Below are 14,918 nucleotides of genomic sequence, written 5' to 3'. Positions count from 1 at the left end.
TTACGCTACACTTTTGCCTACATGACTTCCAGTATCTATAACCTCAATTACCCCCACTACTATACTACTAACCCACGCCCATTCTATTTCCGTTACGCTACACTTTTGCCTACATGACTCCCTGCAATCTAATTTATAAGCCGTTGTCACGTCAAAAAACATTTATTTTTTGTGACATTTTGAAATGATGGGTCCATGGGTATACCCACAAGGGGCAGCTGCCCTCCCACCCTCCACAGAAGTGAAAAAGTATCAATTTAATAAAAATTAATTTTTTTTCAAGCAAATGATTGCAATAACTGGTACAGCACTGCTATAATTATATATAATTTTCTTAAAATTTTAGTTTCATTTGCCTTTTCCGTGCTGAAATGTCAAAACCAGATGACTTTCCCCCCTAGTTTTCATTATGAGTACGTCCTTGTGCTGGCTAAATAATTTCTAAGGGAAATAATCATATAGGACTGTGGAACTGCACATGTGTTATACACATTATTTATAATATATATACCATGGATGATGTTTAAATTAGTTACTTAATTACTGCAGATTTTAGTTTATTTTTTTATGTTTTAGATCAAGAATTTTAATTGATGCAATAAATAAACATTATATTGTTTCAAGAATATTATGATAATAAAGATAAAACTCGAGAAGAGAAAATTACATGAACTGATGAATTCACAACTGCGATACCTCAATTAGCTTTAGAGACAACATAATGCGATGAAAATCTTCAGTAAGCTGTATTATGCTCTTAAATTAGGTTTTCAAATAAGGAAAATGTTTGTTAAGGTTTATACAAAAACTATGTTTCTGTGATACTGCACACAAGTTATCAGATAAAAATTAGCTATGGATGAAACCACAGCTAAAATTGTCATCGATACCACCCTATTCATGAATGAACCATTAATAAACAAATATTGTATCCATGACAATTTTAACTATAGCAAATTTTTGCCCAACTCTGATACAAGTTATTAGATAAAAATTAGCTCATTAGATTATATTATCTATAATATCAATCAGTTAATAATTAACATTGCATAACAATAATACCAAAACATTGTTCTTAATGAAATAATTTTGTTTTGAACATATTTTATAATTTTAAATTATATTGTTTTAATTTTGTATATTTTAACGATATTTCAACCATGTACGTAGACCATATTCAAATATAATATATAAATATTTACTATTTATATAATAAGTATTTTTTATAAAAATATATAAATTTTCTAATGAAAATGAAATTATAAATAACAATAATTTATATGTTAGATTTAAGAATACACAAAATTTTATCTCAATAAAGATTAATAAAACCATATAGTTGGTTAGGATAAAATGCTCATCTATAGTCAATATAATACAATTGTATCAAACAAAGTAACTGATAATGATGTATTATTTTATGATTTTTTCGTTATACAAATAACTTACACAAAGCTGTATAGGATATTATTCATGAATAATATTGTAAAATAAGATGAGATTGTGCCATGTGGCGTTTAAAATGCCAACAGAGGATACTGCTAATAAGTGTGTATATTGGTAAAAACTATCAAAACTTATTATACTCCTCTAATACCATCTATAAAACTTTCATAATTGTTATTAAGAATTCACAGTTTTAAGTTTGAAGTTTTTATTTTATGACTTTTAAGTACCCAATAGATTTTTATTTACCTACTACCTCAACTATTATCTCTGGATTTAAATTACAACTCCTTTTAAATAACAACTTTCTCATTTGGTTTTAAAAAAAAATTATGTAATTTTTTTATAATAAAATTATTTAAACATTTTTTTAATTGTTAATTATTGAGAGATAATTTTTATTTAAAAATATGAGTGAGAATTAACAAGGAGTGTTCTTGCTACAAACTAAGAGGCATTAGAATGTGCCACAACTGAATCGATGACAATTAGGAAGGAGTAAAAGGAGTGATTTGAGGTCTGTCAAAACAACCACTTTTGACTGCCTGAAGCATGTGTCGGAAAAGTTTTTACCTCCCAAAACCTGTGCTGTCCATGCTTAGTACAGTAAGAAGGGATTATTGGAACAGACCTCTATGCTACTCGGTTGGGTAAGATTGTGCCAAGAATAAAAAATTACTTGCACCAACCATAGCCAATTAAAACTTTTTATACACTGAAATGGGTGACTATCCTACGATACCAATTTAAAGAATTTATGTAAATCATTATGCGGTTTATATGTTTCTTCTATGTCTGTATCTTCTAGTTTCATTTAAGACTAGTTATTTAATATTTACTAAGTCAATAAAGTGTACAAACATATAGAAACAAGTACTGTATGTTTTTAAATAATAAATCAAATCCCTACAATAATCCACTTGCTAATATATGTATAAGTTCTACACTGGTAGACAAAAGAATTGTAACATTCATCATTTTGTAAACAAATTTCAAATCAATAAACAATAAATATCTCAATTATGTTTTGTAATATAAATAAGTCATATTAATTCAATTATAAAAACAATTAAACCACATAAGTATACATATTTTGTTCTATAAAATATTATTGATTCACAGGTATTTCTTGAGAGAAGGTATTACTCCTTTTTTTTTTGTACCATGTATTCAATGCTGCATTGATCTTATAGATATTTTAATACTGTTTTTTAAACTTATTTTCCTAGAATACTGAAGTACTCTAGAAAGGACATTTAATTGTACTATATTTTTGATAATATACTTTCAAATACATTTAAAAATAAAATGAGCTACCTATATTTTATCTTGTCTTAAATAAAAAAAGAATGTGCATAATATATCTTATTAATAAGGAATCTAATTGAAATCAAGCTTGGAATGAAATATAAATAGGATCCACTTTAATACATCAATGCATGATTGATTGTTTACGTTTCATTGGTGTAATCCTCAAAACTTTTAAAAACAAATCAAAACTTGCTCTAAGAAATCAATGGATGAAAAAAAATATGGTAATTAAAAGCAAATATGTTTCTATAAAATATTAATTATTTCGTTTTATGTATACTTATTTGTAGTATCACTTAATGAAGCAGGGGTGCCCAACCTAAGGCACACAGCTGACCAGTATGTTTTTATTTTTAACTTTGTTATTGAAAAAACAATTCTCATTTTAGGATCAAAGAATTATTTAGATGCATACTGGAAGATTATTGATTGACCGTGTGTGAAGATGAAAGGAATATGGTCCGGGTGCGGTCAAGGGAGACTCAAATAGTAGAGATATACTAATTTAATGAGCCAACGTTTCGCCCCACGTTGCAGGGCTTCTTCAGGGCTATTTTGACGGTAGTCAAAACTAAAATCAAAGTAATAATAAATCATTTTAGTTTTGACTGCCGTCAAAATAGCCCTGAAGAAGCCCTGCAACGTGGGGCGAAACGTTGGCTCATTAAATTAGTATATCTCTACTATTTGAGTTTTTCTTGGGGTCATTTTAGTTTTGACTGCCGTCAAAATAGCCCTGAAGAAGCCCTGCAACGTGGGGCGAAACGTTGGCTCATTAAATTAGTATATTTCTACTATTTGAGTTTTTCTTGACCGCACCCGGACCATATTCCTTTCATTTTCTTATTTAGATGCATGTTTGATGAAGATGACAAATTCCTATCTTATAGAACTAATTATAGTGAAGACAGGAAGGTATAGAGACAATGAAAGGAAAAGTTGTGGCATGCCTCAATGCGGGGAACTCTGGGTTGCGGTATGCCACAATGTGGAAAACCCTTGGCCCTTTATACAAATAGGTTGGGCTCCCCAGTTAAGGAAAAAATTTTTTATGCTCCAACTAATTCTAGTCCAAACTAGTCATGAAAAAATGTATACATATTATTTTTCCCTTACTTGTATGGTTAATTAAAAATAAATTGCATGTTTAATAAAGAAATTTTAAATTTCATTATTGTTGTCATCTTTATTTTGTTAAAATAACCCACATTCTGAATCATAAGTTTTATCAACTTAAACAAAAATATGCTTTATAATATTTAATAAATAGCTTAATAAAGTTTCTAACGCCTTTCACTAACAGTTTTTTATAGGTTAACAACTAACTGTTTCATATTAAGACTAATTAACAAAAGTATAGAGTAAAAGCAATATTGAATTTAATGTTGTATACTTTAATGGATAACTATAATTTGTTAATCTAGATATTTTCACTTAGCTATGGTAACTCTTAAGTCCGAAAAAATCTAAAGACCATTTGCAGAAATAAAAAATAAATATCTGTTATGAAGCATGGATGTTCCCAGAGGGGGGCACCTACCCCTCCCCTCCCAATTGTTTTTTAAGCAAATAATTGTTATACTAATAAAGCACTACTATAATTATTTAAACAGGCAACCATCCAATACCATTAATGATATAAACCATGTATATAAAGAAACAGTAGATGTAAATATAAATGTAAATAATGCTATTATAAATGAAGACTTATTTATATATTATTAAATTTTGTTTTCCATGCTGAAATGTCACAACCTGATGACTATAGCTTGCCCTCCTAGTATTGATCCTAGGTACACCCTTGGTATGTCGAAAAAAATTACAAAGTGATAATTAATACAAGATATCTCTATAATGATGTGTTGATTTTTTTGAAAAATTTAAGTAGTAATGTTCCATTCTAAAAACGAAAGTATCTAATAAAGCAAGCATAATTAGCTCCATCTAGTGGCTGATAGAAAAGGCTTACCCACTTCAGCACTCTCTGTGAAGAGAAGGACTAAGATGCAAAAGACTCTTTTTTCTGAGTTAAATTTATTTTTTCTACTTATTGAAAATCCTCATCAATTGTGAGTAGAATATTCAAGAAGCGGATCTCCGGCAATGGAAGAGAAGGAATCATGAGAGTAGAAACAGGCAACCATCCAATACCATTAATGATATAAACCATCGTAAAAGCTATTCTTAATCTATTTTTAAAAGGGCACTAATGAAAAAAACAAAACACAGCCGGAATGGTCCCTCCCATTCTTTGTAAGCCCCCACCTATCAAGCCACAAATGTAAAAACCGCCTTCAGCGGACCATGTTTCTTTGTTAATCTTATAATGCTGTAAGGCAAAACAAGACAAATTGTAAAAATGTATTATATTATATTATGTACCATATAATTTGTATTTGTATATATTTGATAAATAAAGAGGTTTAGAGAATAAAAAACAAAGTAAATTTTTTCTCTCTGAATAGTGTTTCAGGTTCATTTTTGAATTGAACAGTGTAAGTGATATGCTTTTCTCAGCAATATATAAGTGATTTAAATTTGAATTAAGAAATAGCACTTCCATAGTCCACAGAATACAAGAGCTTTATTTTTACTGCCCATTCCACTTCAAACCCTACACTTTTTTCATTAATTATTATTTTATATAGTATCTGCATAAGATCGTGATGCCATATTTTTATTATCTGAAGTATATTATATTTTTATATTTGGAAACTATAAAAACAAAAAAGGTCGTTTTAGTTTTTACCTACTCTTCCCTCTTTTCTCAGTCTGCCGGTTTTTCTCAAGGTAATATCCTAGGTCTCATTCTATATGGTTTGTACAGCTGATATCCCAATTTACCCTAACAATATGCTGATGAACCAAGTGTACAGTCAGTAAACCATGACCCTATCAGAGCAACATAATTGAAACAAATTAGAATCATTTCAGATGTTCTGTCTAAGAGTTAAAGGGTATCCATAAGTGATACTCGTAACAAGAACTATGCATAAGCGATTAATCATTCCTTTGAAATTTGAGTTTTAGTAATAAAACTGGTCCTTAATTTAATATATTAGGTTATATTTAATATATATAAGGTCTGGAAAACCAGTCTCACCCACTGTGATTTTGAGATTAACCCTTTAGAAGACTATATTATAATTTTTGTCAATCTGCTTTACAGATCTGTCTGCTATCGCTTCAAGGAAAATATTTAAAGAACAATATGAATAAAAAAGAATATTTAATGAAAAAAAAATTGAATTTAATAAATACATTTTATACAGTTTAATTTACATAATGTTTAAAATAAAATTAAAATATATACACAATATACAGTAATATTTTCTTTAATTTCTTCTTCGTCGAACTCTTGATATTCTCCAAGCGTTTGGCTCTTCATACTTATTGTACAGAGGTTCAAGCCTTTGATTCTTCTTAAATTTACTGAGTTTGGTAGGATCAGAAAACTTGAAGAAAGCAGGTGCGAATTCGACTAGCCATTTCGGATCGATGGTCGTAACCTCTCTCATGTACTCTTTTGTTGTTTGAACTAGTTCATGGTAAATGACCCTGAAACATGAAACAATAATCGATCAAACATGTTTTCTTAGGTAACTTACAAATTTAACCTAATTATAAATATTTACAAGAGTTATTTACCATTCAGGTTGTCGGTTAAAAAGAGCACTGCTTGGGTGAATATAAACTACTTGACTGTCTACTAACGTCCTGTAACCTTCTTGAGGATCTTTCTTTGCAGCATTTCTGAAGAAACCAGAGCATACAGCTTTTTGAACACGGACTGTGTTTTTACCAGCGGATACAACATCTAATTTGTGCCTGTAATTAGCATTCATTTAGTATATTGTAGAAATAAAAACAAACTATATAATAAGTACTAATAAACAATTCTAAGCATATAGGCATATAACATAAAACAACAGTAAGAATCTGTTATCAATGTTTCAAAGCTCATTCAACCGGCATTTAAGTCTTCTCAGCTGGTTGAAGAGACTCATATGGTGACATGATGACAGAATCTTAAACAATTGGAAATTTAATTCTAAAACAATTTTTGTTTTTCTAAAATTAAAGAGTTACTTTGGCAAGGAAGGGTTAGCAAGGAATATGAAACAGCCAGTACATACATGCGCCACTGATATAAAAATAATTATAAGTAATATTTAAATTTTACTCACCGATCCATTATCCCCAACAGCTGTTTCCTGACATCTTGTGCTCTCTTCAGGGTCCTTATTTGAACAAAATTTTCATAACACCACGCATTGCTGAATTTATTATTTTTCCATGAATTGTAAACGGCCAACAGCGTGAGATGATCACCTTCAGCTTGATTGAATTTTGCCTTCTTCTGATCGGCAAGCGCTTGTTTATCTTTAGGCCTAGAAAGTCATATAATTTATCATAATAATATAATTTAAAAAATACATATAACATAAAATACAATTAAGCTGTTACATTTTTTTATTTTAAGTGAAACTTCCATACCGACATTGTAAACTCGAGAAAAAAAAACTTATTTGGAATTAAAAGTGATTTCGTAATGCGAGATGAAATGGAAGTGGTGGGGGGGGGCACACGAGAAATCTTTGCAGGAAAATTTTTATATTAATAGCAGAGTCAGAGATTAGTAATCCCAGCAGTGTCTGTCCATTTGAGTGAACTCTCATACTCTTCTATCACAACATAAACATTTTCCTGCTATAATTGATTTAGGAAATGACTGTTCTAATCTAATTATTATTATTATTATTATTATGGAACTAATATTTTCTGCCCTAAGCTATAAGATGGAACGCATTATCATTATTAATAAAATTTTAATGCATTATTTTAGTTCTTGAAGTTTTACTTTTGTAGACAAGTCCTAAGACTGCTACAATTATGTTTTTTCTATTAAGTAATTTAATACTGAAAAATTTAAAGTAAAACTGAGCCTTACCTATAAAATACATTTTGAACAGACAGCATTGATACAACAGTAAGTATCTCATCTGAGCATTGGAGATGAACTGACATAATCAACATTTTCGATAAATTAGGTTCTAGAGGAAATTCTGCCATCTGTAACAATATTACAATACAAATTTATGAATAAATAAAGAAATAATAACAACAAAACTTGAGTATTCTTTCTTAAATGAAATCAAATGTATCCAAATTGAAGTCTCAAATTTTGACCACTTCGGCCGTCCTCAAATACCAATTTACACTCAAATAAAATATTTAAAAAAACTTTTTGCAGGGTATTCTGCCCAGGTCACTAGTTTCAGTAAAAATTCCCCGGTGCGATAATAAACCATTAGGGAATTATATAAATTTATCAATATGCTATCCTTAGATTAAGGCTAATTACCTATTTTGTCACTACTTCATTAATATCAAACTTTTAATTATAATCAATTTAACTTTATTATTACACCTAGCTATCATAACAATAATTTAAACTCATTTCTTTTCATAACAATACTTGTTATGACAGCTAGGTGCAATAGAGTTAAATTGATTATAATTAAAAGTTTTAATATTAATGAAATAATACTCAAGGTAATCGTTTACAATTCAATTATAAAGTATTTGAAACACAAATTAATTTATTTATTTATACACCTAACTTATTAATAAGAATGAAAATCTTTAGATGTGAATATCTCCTAAACAAAGCGTTAGTGGAAATACTTTCATAGAAAATGTTTTTCTTGTTTTGAGATCCTTAATTGATATTTTCTGTTAGGGCACTTAACGCTAAAGCACCTTGTATAATTCAATGTAATCACACCTAAGTAGTAAGAAACTGACTGTGGGTTTAGATTTAGACTTCCTGACAGAAAGATCTTACAGACTCGTACAACAAAAAGAAACTTAACTTGAAAAAGTAGTCAATCAGTTTCAGATTGTTACGACCTTTGTTAAAATACCAATTTCTTTTTTTCTATAAATAAGAACAATAATATTTTCATAAATGATTTGAAAATAGGATGATATCAGGATGTAAGGAAATAACAGTTGAATCCACTAACATGTAAATGAAATTGTTTTTTTATAAACTATATTGATATTTTTTCAACAAAAACTTGAGATGAATTTTTCTCTAAATCCATATTAGATATAGATAGACCTTGAGAAGAATGAAAATTATCAATATAATAAATAAAACATGTCACATTGGTTCCTTATTGCGTATGTGGGCTCAATAAATACATACCCTTCTTCCAAGCCTTGTAAGTAGTCCTTCATCGTCGAGAGCACTGAGACTGTGAAGTTGTTCAAGAGCCATAATTAAACTTTCGACTGGTGGAGCGTCCATAAAATCAAAATGAAGCAGGTCATTAATACCCATCGTTTTCAGTTGTAGCACCTAAATAAAAAAAATAATAATTTATTACATGTAGGAACGAATCATTAATTAAGGCTTTGCATTCTGAAATTAGCCAAGTCCATTTTTCAGTTTTCAATATATATTTTTCTTCTTGAAGACTTTTTGTTCTAGATTATCATGAGGTGAAAGTAATTCTCCAAAAAGCTGTCGAGGTACATGTGATTTAAGAGAGCGCAATGCCCCAATCCAACATTATAAACAATAACAAAATATTAATAAAGCCACTACGTTATCTTTATTTTTTATTTTATTGTAAATTAGTTAAATTATACCTAAAATAAGAGCTATTTTTTTAGCATACTGTAAATTTAATTAAATAATGAGAACTATTTTTATTGTTAAAATAGAATCATAATATTAGCAAGTCAGGAGGATTTTAATTTTGTATGCCCGACTCATGCATGTATATATGAGCTAGTAGCCTTGTATCCATTGAACGAGATAGACGTTCCTTCTGTCGTGTTTTTTTTGTTTAAAAAATATTTTCTACTGAAATGATATTTCCTGTTCCGGACTTCAGGGAACACAGAATATTCACTTAAGGACCTACGACCAAAGTGCTTGCCCTAGGTTTTCAAAGAAATCAAGAATAATGAAGAAAAACTAGGGTATTTACCGAGAACATTTTAATTTCAATTACCAAACAGAATTAGAATCACGAGAGGAAACATTGTAATTAGAGATATTCATTGTTTTTTAAATCTTTAATGAATATTATGTTATTGTAACTTCTTTTATTTCAATTTTGTTTCGTTACTTTTGTATCTAATTTAAACAAGATTGTTTTGTATATATGTATTTCTTTTCTTTTTCTAAGTTTGATCTTATCTTTTTACTGCGCTAGTTTTTTTTTCCCCCTTTTTTATATGGATATATTTATTAATATCATAAATAAATTTGTGAAAATTGAAGAGAACCCAACTAATTAGGGGATAACTCATACGAGACTTGATATGTTTTTAAAAGCTTTGATATAACAAATTTTAGAAGAGAAAATATTTATTTTGAATGAAAAATTTGAACCACTTTGAGAGGAAAATTTTTTAAATGATTTGAAATATTCATAGTATTTCAGGAGAAACTGTTAGTAATTAAGAGTGGATATTTTCCCAAAAATGTAGTTCAATTTAAAATAATAAAAAAAAAAAAAATTTTTTTTAGATTTAATATAAGTGAACAAACAAACTTTTAAGTTTTTAATATTAGTAAAAATTTTTTATATATTTTGTTTTATCTTATTGAACTTGCTGTTTTCTCAGCACTACTTCTGGTTAAGCAGGGGGTTCTGCTATATTTCAACTCATAAAATAAATTATAACTGCATGTATCAATCTGTACAAATAACTTACAGTTGTAGCCAAATTAGTTCTCTGAATTTCAGGTACGGGAGTAGGTAACATTTCGTCTCTATAGGCACGTTCAGTGTACAACCGGTAACATTTCCCTGGTCCTGTTCTGCCAGCTCTACCTGCTCTTTGCTTTGCCTGAGCCTAATAATTTATAAAAGATAAAAATCAATAATATTTTTAAAATCTACTTTATAATATATATATATTATATTAATTTATTATTACAAACCTGTGAAATAGGTGTAACGACGAGAGAGTCCATCCCAGTCTTTGAGTTGTACACTTTCTGTTTAACAAATCCTGGATCGACGACATAAAAGATTCCATGAATTGTGAGAGATGTTTCGGCAATATTTGTTGCAATCACAACCTAAAAAAAAAATGGACAAAATATTTGAGATTAATTTTTTTTTAACAAAATCTATAAATGATTTTATTTTCCTTATATCATATCATATCATAAGAAATGGATTTTTTCAAAGATGCTACCTGTCCTTTGGGTATAGATGAGGAAAAACAGGCTGTACATAGACTTTGTGAATTTGAACGAAGGGCTTTATAAGAAGCAACTGCTTGTCTCGATTTGTTTTTTTCATGTTTTTATAATTAACTAGTATACCCTCGTGAGAAATCTCACATTAGATATCTTTCCTTCTTCACCCAAATACACTTTTAAGTTTAAACGATAATAGGAAAACATTTTTGTGTAAACAATATAATATTATTAAGAAAGTCTATTCAACATACACAACTGAAGTGAAAGTTAAGCAATAAGCCTCAGTCATTCATAAACCTATTCTGAGACCTAACAGCTGGAAAAATACACAAGCGGATATTTTAGACAGTCCATGGATTTTTTTATGAAATCTGCAGGCCTCGCTTGTACATTAGGGGCAAACAGTTTTGAGGCAGGGCATCTATGACAGAAATTTGATTGGATCAGGACTGCAGTTATCTTTATAAAACATCGAATCCTGTAGTTCACCTTTTTAAGCTTTATGCATTACTAAAAGTTCTTTGTTTGCAGATCTTCACAGAAAAATTATAAGGTACACTCCTTACATGAACAAACCAGAACCGCTGGTGGATTTGAAAAAGAAAACCTGAAAGAAATGTCCTGTAAATTTAGACTAAAAATCCTATTTGACCCTACAGAAAATTTCGAAAAAGGTAAATTTAAGGGGTTTAAAATGCAGGGTCCAGTATGTTCCAAGAGCAGTACAGAATGAAGAGCTATTAAACATCGAGACATGTTGATGAGGACTCCTAGACAGTCCACTCCATGTTTTTTTGAGGTACTAAATCTGTGTTAATTTGTATACCTTCACCCACCAAGCAGATCCTCGATTCCCTTCTGCTATTGTTTTGGAGTACACGGAGAATTTTCTGAGGTAGCAGATTTGTGTTGGTTCCTGGTGCTTTCCCCCGCCATTGATTAGCCTCCGAGTCTTTGGGGTAGATAATTACGAGCGGTACTCACCCTCCAAATTGTCGCCAGCTCTTCACTATTTGGATGACAGTGGCTATCTCGGAAGATATTCGGAGACTTATCTATTTTTAGTTCGATATGCGCATATTGGCAAGCGCTATTCTTACACCTACTGTGAATGACTTTCATTTTTATTGATTTATCCAATGTCGGGTGTTTTGTTTTTCAGTCATTATATAATATTAGAGAATTAATTATTTCTTTATTATACTCATTTTCAGGAAATTAATTTTCACTTATATATTCCTCTTTTACACCTGAACAACGTTTCTGACTCTTCTGGCCATTATCCAGTTCTACAAATAGAAATATTTCCAATCAACATATTGTCATAACCAATATAGTCGGTCGATATTGGACCTTAATAAATATTTTTTTTATACATTTCGATACAACAATTAATATTTAAATATATTGTAATAATCAAAAATTATTTAAAATAAAATAAAAAGAATTTTAATCGTTTTTAAACTTGTTTCAAATATACAGGAGATAGCTTGGGTTCAAATTAAAAACTTCAATACTCAACAGATAATATAATTTTATAACATAAGAGACTTTTCTCAGGGCGGGTTACCTGGCAATCAGAACTGACGACACTTTACTACTAATAAGACTAACTTAATTTCTGGACATTTTACAAACACAATAAATTCTACTTAGAAACAAGACTAACCAATTACACAGCTTCCCCTGATAATTGTTGATCTCTTCTCGATGATGCTATATCCAACTCCCTACAATGGTTTTTTTTTTCTTTCCCCTCTCTAGCTGAACGGACGTCTTCTCACCCAGCTCGCAAAACCAAGAGTCACTGTTTCCTCTCCTCCATCTTCAACTTTCCCTGGTCGATCCAAAAAATAATCGATTGTAGTACAATCGCTCTGTTTTATTTGCTATGAAATTAGTCTATAGATAATTTCACTTTCTTCCATTTCTTCTTTGATTATTCCTTTTCCATAATTACTGCATAAGAGCAACAAAAGTTGACAAATTTCATTCCATGTTATCAAACACCAACAACCCAATGAACACTTCAGAAGGACACGCACCGCCATCTTTCTTGTTTTGAAAAGCGTCTTTATTTTAGATAATGAAAACTGGTTAGCTTGCATTTTGATTTAAAACAACAAATAAACAATATATATAAAATAAAAACGTAATTAAAATCATTTATCTATAAATATCAACTATTTATTAAAAAAGAGGATATTACAATATATACATCATTTCATTAATTAATGATCATTTAGCAAATCTAAAAAGTTTCTTGAGATTGAGTCAAACAAAATCTTAGTAATTTTTTATATATATATTGTTTTTAATAATAAGGTAAGAAAAGTAAAGTTGTGCTTGAACTATTCTAAACTTAATTCAAATTTCATTTGGAGTAATTACTCAAACTGATATTCCATAAGAAATGACTGAATAATTGACATTAAAACTGATTAATTACCAATCTAAAAAAAATAATCAAATTTTCAAACCTTTCTTGAGCCAGGTGGAGCTGCTTCAAATATTCGAGTTTGCATTTCGCTAGGAAGTGCAGAATAAACAGGTAGAATAATAAGCTCTGGGACATCGGGACCAAGTGATTTCATTCTCTCATACAATATTTCACAGGCTGTATCGATCTCTTCCTGACCTATTGATCAAAAAGGAGATAGTGAAATGCCGAGAGAATACTAAGTTATAATTCAAGAACAATTAGAATTTATGATTTTATAGCCCAAATAATTTACAAGAGACTAAAATGAATAATTTATATTATTGAAATGCATAAGAAAATATAAAAACATACCTGTAAGAAATAACAAAATATCTCCAGGAGGTTCCCTTAGATGAATTTGCATTACGGTAATAAGCGATGCGTCTAAGTAATCTGTCTCAGGTTCCTTTGTGTACAGCACTTCAACAGGGAACGTACGGCCAGGAATGGTGAATATAGGTGCTTCGAAGAAATACTGTGAGAATTTAACGGCATCTAAGGTAGCTGATGTAACGATGAGCTTTAATTCGGATCTTTTTTGAACAGCTTGCTTTAGAAGTCCTAAAATTTTATTGAAATATGATCATAAAATATAACTTTCCTATTACGTATGTATGAGATGACTAAAGGAGAAAAAGGAGGTAACTAGATTTTTTTTCAAAAATTATCAATAACAGCTTCTCACAGATTTGTGGATAACAAACATGATAGTAAAGTCAAAACAGAAGAAAAATTGAGTGTGAATGGATTCAAAATATCTGTTGAAGAATATTCATAAAACAAAAATTACGGGCGATATAAAAAAACAACAAAAGAAAGAACTTTTTTCTCTATATTTGATTTTATATTATCTTCTGAATATTTAGGAAATAAGTAAGATACCTAATTTTTCTCCCTTCAAAAAATAAAAGTTAAAAGAAAAATATATGAGAAGATGATTGGGGGTGTAGTGAGTAAGAACAAAAATAAGTAATAACATATTTATTAGCGCCTACATGAGTTTAATTTTGAACTTTTTTCATCACTTTATTTTGAATAGTTTTCATTTTGAACCTTACAATATTAGTTGTTTTCTTATTTTCTAATCATTCAGTAATTCCTCTTATTCATTATGGTTGTTATCTTCTTATTTGTTCTTAGCCCTGATGAAGGCTTGAGATTTAGGCCAAAACATTAGGCACAAATAAATAAGTTTTTACTTATTTGTCTTCTGACCGCACCCCAATCATCTTCTCCTCATATATATATTGTAATATGCTCTTTTTGAGTAAATAGTATATTTTGATGTATAAAGGGTATTAATATGTTTTATTTTATGTATCATTTTAATATTCATTTGTTTTGTTTATCCAAAAAGCAAGCTAACCAAGTTTCATTGTTTATAATAACTTCGTGATACAAAACCAAGATGGCGGTATGTTGAGCAGATTCAAATATCATAAAAAC

At 29.5% G+C, this 14,918-nt stretch overlaps 2 protein-coding genes across 2 annotated transcripts in view; one reads left to right on the top strand and one right to left on the bottom strand.

Annotated features, from left to right (window-relative positions):
• The window catches only part of LOC106681732 (transmembrane protein 135), a 17,497-nt gene extending 15,031 nt beyond the window's left edge, over positions 1-2,466 (top strand). Inside the window, exon 9 of the mRNA XM_014422240.2 lies at positions 577-2,466. Coding sequence (XP_014277726.1) covers positions 577-634 — 58 coding nt within the window. The 3' untranslated portion in view covers positions 635-2,466. The remainder of the gene's footprint in view (positions 1-576) is intronic.
• A 3,519-nt stretch (positions 2,467-5,985) lies between these two features.
• Positions 5,986-14,918, bottom strand: part of LOC106680120 (ATP-dependent RNA helicase DHX8) — a 25,887-nt gene continuing 16,954 nt past the window's right edge. The window contains exons 13-21 of the mRNA XM_014419655.3: positions 13,785-14,033; positions 13,471-13,628; positions 10,724-10,864; positions 10,495-10,635; positions 8,972-9,124; positions 7,709-7,830; positions 6,945-7,148; positions 6,406-6,585; positions 5,986-6,315 (exon numbers count right to left, since the gene is read on the bottom strand). Coding sequence (XP_014275141.1) covers positions 6,093-6,315; positions 6,406-6,585; positions 6,945-7,148; positions 7,709-7,830; positions 8,972-9,124; positions 10,495-10,635; positions 10,724-10,864; positions 13,471-13,628; positions 13,785-14,033 — 1,571 coding nt within the window. The 3' untranslated portion in view covers positions 5,986-6,092. The remainder of the gene's footprint in view (positions 6,316-6,405; positions 6,586-6,944; positions 7,149-7,708; positions 7,831-8,971; positions 9,125-10,494; positions 10,636-10,723; positions 10,865-13,470; positions 13,629-13,784; positions 14,034-14,918) is intronic.

Source organism: Halyomorpha halys, unplaced genomic scaffold, assembly GCF_000696795.3.
Source record: "Halyomorpha halys isolate HHAL.00 unplaced genomic scaffold, Hhal_1.1 Scaffold2.1, whole genome shotgun sequence".
Classification (NCBI taxonomy): Eukaryota; Metazoa; Arthropoda; class Insecta; order Hemiptera; family Pentatomidae; genus Halyomorpha; species Halyomorpha halys.
This window is presented reverse-complemented; position numbering and strand designations above follow the sequence as displayed.